We start from the raw sequence: 11,986 nt of genomic DNA on the forward strand, positions 1-11,986 counted from the left end.
ATTGGCAGAATTTGTTCAGACGTCGAAGTGCAGATCCGCTGATCCAATGACAAGAGTGTTCCTGGCATCCAGAAGGGCCCGTGTTGAGGCAGGGATCCCTGCGGGCGGCTTTGGGTTCTGCATTGAGATGCACCGCGCAGCGCCGGCGTTGGGGCGGCCCTGGGACGTTCTGGGCTGCCAGGGCCTCTCTGCGGGCCGGGAGGGGCGGCAGCGCCCTAGGCAGACGAGCGGCGTGGGAGAGCTGGCAAAGGGTGCGCCGGGGACCGCTTTCCTGAGCGCGAACGCCCCGGCGGCTGCTGGGGAGCAGAGGGGCAGGCTCAGGCAGCTCCTCCGCGGCGCCGGCAATGATAAAACTTGAGAAATAACAAGGAGTGGCCTCTCCGCGTCCTCTGGGTCCAATCCGGTTTCAGGAGTGAAGATGATCCCCGGCAGGCAAGCCTGAGACAGGCCAACGGCACTTAAAGACAAGCAGCGGCGAGAAAAGCACCTCCCTCGCCCCGCAGGTCTGGCTCTCAGCACCCTCCCGGCCACCGCGTTCTCCTGGTCGTGCCCAGCGTCCCGATGGCCGCCGCTGGGCCCCGGCGCTCCCTACGCGGAGCGGTCTGCAGGCAGCTGCTGCTGACCCTCGTGGTGAGCTGGACCCCACCGGATAGGGCCGGGATGGGAACGGGGGTGGATCAGTCCTGGACCCTGCGCGGGGCGGGGTACAAAGCAAGCCGAAATGTGATGACCGCGGCTCAGATCAATGAGCTAGGGGGGTACCAGCCCCAAGTTCGGGCCTGCAGGGATGAGGGAGAAAACGTGTGCTTGCGGGTCGACTCTGGACTCAGCTTTCTGTTTTGAGACACCGCGTTCGACTGCTGGAATTCTGAGTCGCGGTCAGGCTTCGCAGCGCTCTGGCGGGTCGCGTAGGGGGCTGGGATTCGCGCCCCTCCCCAAGTGGTAGAGCTGGTGGTGATGGTGGTTGGAGGGTGCCTTTGGGTGGAGAGAGAGGAAAAGTGCTTGTTGGTCAGTTTTTTAGGATCCCTGACAGCGCAAAGCACAAACTTGAAATGGGATTTAGGGGCTGCCCGCTCCCCCGTTCCTGGTCCCAGTTGACGTGGATGCGTTCGTTAGTGAGTGGAGCGGGGCCGTGACCCTGGGTCCCTTGGTGGGAGCTGCCTCTGAGAAGCGGGTCTCTCTCGGTAGCTCCTCCAAGGGCTAGTCAGGAGCTCACCGAAGTGGTCCACCCCCGCCAGCCACCCAGCTGGGGGCGGGACGTGCCCGGGACGCGAAGGTGTGGGAAGGTCGGGCCAGAATGGTGGTTGGGGTCGTGGTGTGCTTGGGGGATGCGGCCAAGGTGGGGAGGCGGGTAGAGGGTGACAGTGGCGGGGCTGGGGAGTAGGGCGAGGATGAGGGAGGCAGTGGGGTTGGTCCTACTCATTCTGGCTCCGGGGAGGACTGCTGGGCCAAGACAGCCTGGGGTTTCGAGTCTCCGAAAACCTGCCACCCAGGACGAAATCCTCCTGGAGAGGAAGTTAGGGACAATGCTCTGAGAACACGGGAGACCTGAGGTTTTTGGAACTCTGGCGGCGCGGCTACGCGCGAAGCTTCAGACTTCCAGCAGAGTTTCGTACCACACGCCCAGAAAGGAGCCGCGGACCCTCGACTTCTCAGCACCCGTGGATGCGCATGGGGTCCGATGGGAGCGAGGTCTATACCCGCGTGGGCAGTGAGTCGAACCTGGCCTCGCGGATTCTTACTGCTTCCTGGCCCTCCACCCCGGCGAGTGGGTCCAAGGGTTGTCCTCCCTTTAAATCAGAGAAATATGAATATGAGATTGCTAGTTATGATCTACGTTATGTTTACGGAGAAGGAATTGGGCAAATAAGCGCATTCATTTTCCCAGGAACTGTTCCAACAAAGTATCTGAGCTTATGAAATGACTACAAATGGGAAGTGCTTGCAAAATGTGTTCTTTTGTAATATATTTAAAAGCGTTTTCAGCTTTTGAGTTTACTAGTATGCATTTGGGGTTTTGTGTTTCCTTTAGGAAGGGATTGGGGATGGGGGAACGAAACTGCGGGTGCTGCTCTGAGAATTTCTCGAATTCCCTGGAGGCTCCTGGAGGACATGGAGACCAGGAGTTGTCCGGGGTGGCCTGGGTTGGGTGTCGGGTTGTGGCAAGGAAGAAAGTTTAGAGCGCAAATTTAAATGGAGGAAGCTTCAGCTCTGATCTAGGACATACTTGTTTAAGATTATTTTTAAAAATGATTCCATTGAGTTCAGATTAAATGCCCTATCTGGAGACTTAAATAACAGGAAATTGTACATCGAATGATAATTTCTTTCATCTCGAGTTGTCAGTTTACAAACACTTGCTATTTCGGACCACATGGGTAAATTAACATTCTCTTGACCATCTCATGCCTGTATTTCTTTCCTTTTGACTCATACCACTCTCAACTTTTCAGTATAATATTAATAACATAGCAGTTTAGAAACACTTTTCATTTTATAGAGAGTTTAATGAATATCTTTAAAACATTACTTGTTCTAGGGAGAGAGCTTTTCAAAGCAAGTCTTTAACAAGAATCTGAGACTTGTTAAATTTTAGTCTTCCCAGTAAACAGCCCAACAGGTTGAGGGATCTTCCCATTCTGCACTTTTGCTGTATCTCCTTCCCACCCTGTGCCCCACCACACTCTGAAATGTAAATACAGCTTCTAATAATCACACGTGCAAAGAAAAAAAATAAGAGAGGGATACTAAAAAAAAGTATATTAGGGAATCTCACTATCGTAAGTTTTTGAATGCCTCAGAAAGTGTTTTTTCCTCTTAATGTAACCAGAATTGTTAGGGATGGTGAGCACTAATTTATGTGAGATCAGTTGTCTTCTGCCTATTACGAATAATAAGATTCTTTTTAAAATACATGTTAATACTGTTCTTTTTATCAAATCCACTTTAAGAATTATGTTACCTACTATACATTATAAATGGCATGTACTTGGACACAGCTAATCCGTCATTTTGTTAAAAGGGCTCCTCTTCTAAAGGAACTAAAATAGTTGAAACATTTGAAATAACTCTAATCTGTACTTTCCTCCTTGGAGTATATGAACTCTGCCTGCAACCTATGTTGATAAATAGGCATACTATGTTTTCATATTTTATAGGGGTAATATGAATAATGTGAGTCCTTACCAGAAAGATCTGTGTTGGTTTTTTTTTTTGCTCTTGATAATATTTAATATATTTATCATTTTAAAATAAAAGGGAGTATAGTAATTTCTAAAGACTTTTACATTATTGAAAAGAAGCTTAAAGCAAATAAAGGAAGTAGATAAAAATTAGTTTATTTTAAGACTGCAAGCTTAAAGAAGTCGAAGTTTTATTATACATATATTTAGGTTTTTGCATTATCAGCCACCTTATTAAAAGGAGATTATTGATGTTCCTGTTAAGATACAGCTAGTTACTGAAGCATGTACTGAATAAATAAATGTAAGCTCATATACATTTTTTGGTCCTGTTGTAATTCCCATGGCAGTCCGGTTCCATATATGGTATCTGTGGTGACCTGTAGTTAATCATACTTTCTACTGAAAGTATGAGAGCTAGAATTTCCATCTTACGATGAGTTTGGGTAGAAACAAATTTATTAGACTCATCTACATCTAAGTACTGAGAACACAGAGCACTAAATCTTGCAATTTACCTTTGAAGTGGTGAGAATTTGAAAGATAATCTTTCCATTTTGCAGAAGACTTATGGCTACAAGAGAGATGAAGAGTTTAAAAATCTGTAATTACTGTGCTCAATCTAGAAGATCCCCTTCACATTTAAGACATTCCATAAATTTTCATCCTTTTTCTTCTTTCTGTATTGAAGTAGGGTGCCATTTTAGAAAGCTTACTTTGTGTGTGCACTATAAAATTAAACAATAGCATAAAAGTGAAATAACTGCAGATAAAACCTTTAATCTTAGCTCTCTCTTTGGCATTAGATTTTTCAATCAGGATTGAATCATTTGTCTAATAAGCTTTCTATCATGCAATTAATACAAGTTGCTTAGTACCATAAAATGCCACGAAGTAATTTATTTTGCTTAGGCTGCAGTAGGTAATACTTTATATCATCATTTTAAAATTTAAGTATATTTTAATTTAAAATATGGGCAGTCTTGTATACAGAAGTTATTTTCATTACAAAATATCTTTAAATGTCATTATTTCTTCATCATAATTTATACACTAGTGTCTTTACATTTTTTTACTCTTTTATTTTTAATGCTGCATCCAAACCTCACAAAAATATAGTATCAAATGATTTCATAGTTTCAAGAGACATAACTGAAATCTATATTGAATATTATCCCTTTCAAAAATTGTATTAATGAATTAACTGTTCATTCTTTCTAATAATATCCTATGCAGCAATGAAAATGAATGAACTGTAGTTAGGAACATTGAAAATATTAGTAATGCTTCATTTCTTAACCTTGAATGTGAGTACCCTAGTGTTCATTTTATTATTTATTAAAACATATACATATACTATATGTAATCTTTGGTATTTATAATATATCTTATGAATAACATTTTTTTTTTAAAAGGAAAGAAATAAAGAATAGATGGTATCAGCTAAACCAAATATCTTGAGTATGGACAAACCCTGCTGTAATTGAGCAAGTACAAAATAGAAAAGGCATAGATAAAACAATAGTAGGGATGAAAAGGAAGTACAGTTTTGGAGAGAACAGATGTTAAACAGTAAGATAATAATATTAATAGATAATTCCAATGAATTTGAAAATACAATCAAAACAGACAACTTCTTACAAAATACACAAAACCGACATCGACTTGAGGAGGTATACAAAATCTAAATAGACCTCTAACCATTAAAGAAATTGAATTAGAAACCAGATACCTCCACACATACTTCTTTAGATCCACCAGACCCAGGTTTATGGTAAGTTAATTCTTTAAAAATTATGTGTAACAAATAGTCTCTGCTTTATATAAATTGTTTCTAACAACAGAAAAATATAGAACTCTTCTTAACTCATTTTATGAGGATTGTATGAAGTTGAAAAATAGTAGCCTGATCTTACTTACAGACATGTATGTGAAATATTGAGATAAATTGAAAATAAAGCAATATATTTCTAAGACATAAATATAAGATATAAATATATTATATTCATGTAAGGGTTATCTCAGGAAAGGAAACATGGTTTCACATTAGAACATCTATTATTGTATTTTAACATAGTAATGTATTAACAAAGAAAAACTAATTTCAAAATAAGTGGAAAAATTTTGTTTTAAAAGAATTCACAGCACACTAAGAATATAGAATATAGAGAATTAACTTTATTAATGTAATGAAACATATCTAACAAAAATGAATGAATGAATGAATGTTACAAGGAAAAAAGAAAAAGACTCATAATTAATGGCAAAATGGTAAGAACATTCCCTTTAAGTTAGAAACAAATCCACAATGGTCAATATTGCTGTTTCTATTCAGCATTTCACAAGAGGTCTTAACAGGCACATTAGATAAAAATTAGCAATAATGAAAGATTGCTAGGATTAAAAGATTGTAGGATTAAAAGAAAAGAAACCTAATTGTCATTTTGCCAGCTACAGGATTTGCCACATAGAAAATCCAACACTATGTATTGACAGATATTAGAACTAATAAAAGTAAGCAAGTTTCATGGGTATAAGCTTAATATTTTAAAATGATTTTTATATATTATCAAGAGACAACTCAAAAATATGTTAAGAAGAATCCCATTCATGACAGTAACAAATCAATGCATCTAAGATAAATGTAACAAAAAATGTGAAAGACTTTTCTAGCAAAAATTACGAAGCTGTATTGAAAACAAACATAATTCATAAGTAATTGAGAATGAATCATGTTCATGGATGGACTCAAGAGCCCTAAATGCCAAACTCTCTTTAATATTTAAAAGAAATGGAATTTCATCAACATCCAAAAATAAATTTTTACAGAACTTGGTCACCTGATCATACAATTGTTTGAGAGTCAAAGTCTAAAAAGAGCAAAGATATACTACTTAAAAAAAAGATGATAGGGATTGGAGTCACTCTAATAAATACCAATATTTATCTTAAAGCTGTATTAACTGAAAGTATGTAGTATTCATGTAGAGATACACTCATATACTGATGAAATAGTGCAGGGAGCTCAGAAACAGATTCCGTATTTGTGGCACCATGTGTATTCTGGGGCGTGACATTGTCAGTTAAGAAAGAAAGAGCTAAAGAAGGCGTCAGTTAAGAAAGAAAGGAAGAGCTAAGAAAGGAAGAGCTAAGAGTTAAGAAAGGTGGCTCTGGGCAGGGTGTGGTGGCTCACGCCTGTAATCTCAGCACTTTGGGAGGCGGAGGTGAGCAGATCACCTGAAGTCAGGAGTTTTAGACCAGCCTGGCCAACATGGTGAAACTTTGGCTCTACTGAAAATACAAAAATTAGCTGGGTGTGGTGGCACATGCCTGTAATCCCAGCTACTCAGGAGGCTGAGGCAGAATTGCTTGAACCCAGGAGGCAGAGGTTGCAATGAGCCGAGATTGTGCCATTACACTCCAGCCTGGGTGNAAAAAAAAAAAAAAAAAAAAAAAAAACAGTTGATTCTGGGTCAATTGGCTGTTCATATGGCAAAAGATAAGATTATATGACTAATGTGAATCATGTACAAATACATTCCAGATGGGTAAACGATTGAAAAGTTAGAGGTAACTTTACAGTTTTTAGCAGAAAATATCAGATGTTTAAGATAGGATAGGGTAGGAGTTCTTAAATAATACACAGAAGCACAGCCAGCAGAAATGATTAATAAAACTGACTCAGAAGCCAAATAGAATTATTAATAAATGTGACTACTTTAAAAGAACAAAAGCAATTTGAAGTTTTTGAGTATCTGGTATATATTAAATTTGTAATAAAAATGTGTCAAATGAAAAAAATCAAATTGAAGCACTCTGTTTATCAAAAGATTTCATAATAAAAGTTAAAAAGCAAACTACATAAACCTACAAGAAAAGAAAATTTAAAAGTACTACCTTAATAGGTTAGTGATTAAAGAAGAATAGACAACTTACAGAAGATAAATGGCAAATAGACACAAGAAAATTTGGTCAATCACACTAAAAATTAATAAAATGCAAATTAAAACAGCCATTAGGTTAGCAAAATGGAAAAAGTCATAAAATTATTTGTAAGGGAGGATATGGGAAATAGAGAGATTTAATATTCTGGGGGCATTAATAAAAATTGATATTAGTACTTTGGAAAGCAACTTGGCAATAGCTAATGAAATTGAAGGGTTCATATATGGTGCAGTAATTTATATTCCAGGCAGAGCTATTCACATAGTATCATTTGTAATAGAAGAAACGAAAAACAATATAAATAACCATCAATAGGAGAATGACAAAAAATAAACTGTGGTATATTTCTGGAAAAATCTCAAACATACTGTTGGGTGAAAAAAGCAAATTGCAAAAGGTCACATATAAACACATACTACCCAATACCAGCTTATATTTTATAAGCACAAGCATATACTATATAATAAAAGTGTAAAATCCTACTGAGGAAGTATAAATTCTAACTTCAGAAGAAACTGTTCCCTAGAGAAGAGTTGGAAATATAATAGAGCATAAGACTTTAGTCACATCTGTAAATTTTAATTAAAAAATGGAGCAAAAATAGCAAAATGTTCTTTTTAAAAAGATCTAGATGGACACTGAGCATTTATTATGTTTGAATTAATTTAAATATTTCACAGTTAACTTAAATATTTTGAAAAGAGATGTGACTAAATATAAGGGCATGGCTTTTATTTGGGATTTAAAATACTGACCACAGAGTTACAATACATTTAGACCAATGAGCGCTTTGTTGAAGGAAACCATTTTTCATCCCAAGGTTACAACTATACGTTTAAGGAAAATATTAACTTGGGCATATGTATGATATGGTTTTTTAAAAGGGCAGATGACTTATTACTTCATTGTCCCTGTTTGCAATCTGGTTATGATTTTCTGAAAATGACTTCTTGGCTTACTGTATCTAAATTAAACAGTACTGCTACATGTTAGCCCTATTTGTCCATATTTTTGAGACATTTTCATTTATTCTAACTAACAAGTGAGGGTAAGGTGAAACTTTGAGAAGTACAATAATTTTAGATCACAAATTAGAAGAATTTTGATAATGTATATATTTGTATATACACATATTTATATTTATGTTACCATAAGTGAAAATCTTTTAACTTTGTGCAGAAATCTGTTTTATATTTGATTATATCAGAAATGAAATACTTCTTTGTGGTTATTATGTGATTTTATTGTGCTGAAATTACTTCTGTAAATGTATAAATTTGACAAGGCCTTCACTGCCAATTTGTAGAAGTAACTATGGAATCATTTTACTATCAATGACAGTGTATCCTTTTTGTTTTTAAACTGCATTATTGAGAAATAACTTACATTTCATAAAATTCACTCTTGTTAAGTGTACAATTCCGTGAATTTTAGTAAATTTGAAGAATGTGCAATCATTACTATAATCTAATTTTAGAATTTTTTCATCACCTTAAAAATAAGCCTCATGCCCATTTACAACCACTTGCCATGGAAATTTACTTTGTTCCTATATATTTACTTATTTTGGACATTTTATGTAAATGAAATCATATAGTATGTGTTGTTTTGTATCTAGTTCTTTCACTGAGTATGCTTTGTAGGTTTATCCATGTTGTAGCATGCATATTACTTAACAAAGTACGTTTTAGAGCTGAATAACATTTCATTGTATGGATATACAACATTTTGTTGATCTAGTCACTAGTTGATGGACACGTTGTTTTCATTTTTTGGCTATTGAGTTTCAGAAATTCTGTATTTATTTTTTGTACAAGTCCTTTATTAGTTTGAAACTATTTTCTTCTATTTTATGAGTTGTATTTTCACTTTCATAAATTAAGTGGTATTTTCTGGATAGCAGAAGTTTTTATTTTGATTAAGTCTTATTTAACAATTTTTCTTTATCACTGTGTTTTTGGTGTTATGTATAAGAAATCATTGCGTAATCCAATATCATAGAGATTTGTTCTCAATTTTTCCTCTAAATAATTTAGTTACAACATTTGTGTCTGTGGTTCATTTTGAGTTAATTTTTGTGTATGGTGTGAAGTAGGGGTTCAAATTTACTTTTTTTCATGAAGATATCAAATCATCCCAACACCATTTGTTGATATGACTATTTATTTCTCTTGAATTTTTGGAAAGGTAACCATAAATGTAAGGCCTGATTTCTGGGATTTAAGTTATATTCCATTCATCTAATATTTATCCTATTGCCACTACCACCTGTTTTGATTACTGTAGCTTTGTAGTAAGTTTTGAAATTGGTAAATATGTCTTCCAATTTATTTCCTTTTTCAATTTTATTTGGGCATCTTGTATTTCTAGAAATATTAATTTTCAATTTCTTCAAAAAAGTTATCCGAGATTTTTTTATAGAGATTGTATTAAATCTGTAGATGAATTTTGGGAATATGTACTCTGATCCATGAAGATGGGTCATCACTCCATTTATCTAATTTATCTTCAAAAATTTCCTTCAGCAATGTTTTATGGTTTTCAGTGATTACTATTATACTTCTTTGATAACATTTATTCCTAAGTATTTTCTTCTCGATATTCTACAAATAATTTTTTTTGCTTAGTTTTCAGATTTTTCATTGCTAGTGTATAGGAATGCAGTCACGTGTTCATCTTGTATCTGGTAGCCTTGCTGAACTCATTTATTCATTTTGGCAGTTTTTTAGTGGATTCCTGGAATTTTCTATCTACAAATTTATGTCATCTGTGAATAGAAAAAAATTTACCTTTTTTTTTTTTTTTTCCAATTTGGATGCCTTTGATTTTATTATCTTGTGTAATTTTTCTGGCTAGAAGTTCCAGTATAATGTTAAATAGAAGCATGGTAAAACCCCGTCTCTACTAAAAATAGAAAAATTAGCTGAGCATGGTGGTGGGCACCTGTAATCCCAGCTACTTGGGAGGATGAGACACCAGAATTGCTTGAAGCTGGGCTGTGGATGGTGTAGTGAGTCCAGATCACAGCATTGCACTCCAACTTGGGCAGTATAGCAAGACTCAGCCTCAAAAAAAAGAAGAAGCAGTTAGAGCAGACATCATTGTCTTATTCCTGATGTTAGATGATATAATTGTCTTTCTCCTTTAAATATGAAGTTAGTTGTTGTTTTTCATAAATGAGCTTTATCATTGAGCAAGCTTCTTTGTATTCCTAGTTTTCTGAGGGTTTATTATAAATGGGTGTTGGATTTGGTCAGTTGCTTGTTCTACATCTATGGAGATGATTATGGTTTTTTAAAATCTTTGTTTTGTACTATATTAATGTGATCTTTTAAATTCCAGATCTTCAGTCTTGCTGCTGAAACCTGTAAAGAGGTGATACTTAATGTACCTTCTAAACTAGAGGCAGACAAAATAATTGGCAGAGGTGAGAAATTTTAAAAGTCTCTTAAAGCAGAAATTTAGTTTACATAGGCTGGAAAGATAATTATATAATATCTTTGCCTTTTGGAGTTAGCCCAAATCTACTAATAAGGGATGTTCCTCCAGGGAGCAGGCCAGAAGTTATCATTCTGATAAAAATTTGAAGATGAGATAAATATGTCATCAGACCTAAAGATGTTTATTTTTATTTTTGCTAAATATTTCAACCTGTGACAAATTTAAATTAAAGTGAAAACACAACACATGGACAACACATGAATCCTTTGAGAAGTTGTTACTTAATTGGGTAGTAATTTATCAGTTTGCTTTCTGTTAAGACAAATAGTTGAAGAATGGGATGGATGACAGGAACATTTTGATATTTATATGTATTTTATTACCTGTTACTGCAGGCCAGAAATCCCAGGGAAGAAAGACTCCATGTAGAGTTTCAGTGTGGGGCCCTGGAAAGCTTGGAACACACAGAGTATTGTGGGCCTGCAGGGGAAATGTGTACAGAAGAGTGCCAGTGAGAAGAACATTTCGAAGATTGGAGTTTTCTTATGTGACTCTTTTCCAAACTCATACACCCCATCACTCTTGGGCTCATGACTTCTCACTGAACATAGGTGTATCTTAAACACTCAGACTGTATTGTTAAGGAAATTCTTCTATATGTTTATTCAGGTGTGTTGGGGTCTAGGCTTGTAGCTCAGTTTTGTCATGATTATAACATCCCACACCTTTAACTGGAAGGTCATTTTCATAAGTCTATCAGAAACATAAAAAGGTTTAAAACACCTTATTCAATAGAAATATACAGTCAATAATTATTTTTTAACGGAAAGAAAATGATCTTTCTTTAAGTAATGTAAAAAAGCAGGTCGAGATATCTGTTAAATGCAAAGTGATTGGCTTATTTCATTCCACTTCATGGTTTGTAAGAAGATTATATAAATTGTTTTAACGTATTTTTTCTTCTCATGTGTTTCTACCTTACAACTTGGAAATTTTTACTTGCAGTTAATTTGGAAGAGTGCTTCAGCTCTGCAGACCTTATCCAGTCAAGTGATCCTGATTTCAGGGTTCTAAATGATGGGTCAGTGTACACAGCCAGGGATGTTGTGCTGTCTGATGAGAAAAGATCATTCACCATACGGCTTTCCGACAAAAGGAAACAGACACAAAAAGAGGTTGCTGTGCTGCTAGAACATCAGAAGAAGGTATTTAAAGTACAGTAAATATTTTCAGGCATTTTTTTTCATTAAAGTACTCTCATTAAAAATTGCAAAGAGAGACAAAGTATAAACAGGGCATTTTCCCCTTTTGTTTTCATTTTGTTTCCTTTCCTTTCACTTTGCTTCTATTTTCTTACCCTTTTCCTTCCCTTCCATTTTCTTACCTTTCCCCTTCCATTTTCTTTTTTTTTTTTTTTT

At 36.2% G+C, this 11,986-nt stretch overlaps 1 protein-coding gene across 2 annotated transcripts in view; it reads left to right on the top strand.

Annotated features, from left to right (window-relative positions):
* The first annotated feature begins 303 nt into the window (after positions 1-303).
* DSC3 (desmocollin 3) overlaps positions 304-11,986 on the top strand; it is a 49,343-nt gene continuing 37,660 nt past the window's right edge. For both annotated transcript variants that reach the window (XM_017498051.2, XM_017498041.2), the window contains exons 1-3: positions 304-630; positions 10,470-10,554; positions 11,574-11,782. In XM_017498051.2, coding sequence (XP_017353540.1) covers positions 562-630; positions 10,470-10,554; positions 11,574-11,782 — 363 coding nt within the window. In that variant the 5' untranslated portion in view covers positions 304-561. The remainder of the gene's footprint in view (positions 631-10,469; positions 10,555-11,573; positions 11,783-11,986) is intronic.

Source organism: Cebus imitator, unplaced genomic scaffold (genome assembly GCF_001604975.1).
Source record: "Cebus imitator isolate Cc_AM_T3 unplaced genomic scaffold, Cebus_imitator-1.0 Scaffold12, whole genome shotgun sequence".
Classification (NCBI taxonomy): Eukaryota; Metazoa; Chordata; class Mammalia; order Primates; family Cebidae; genus Cebus; species Cebus imitator.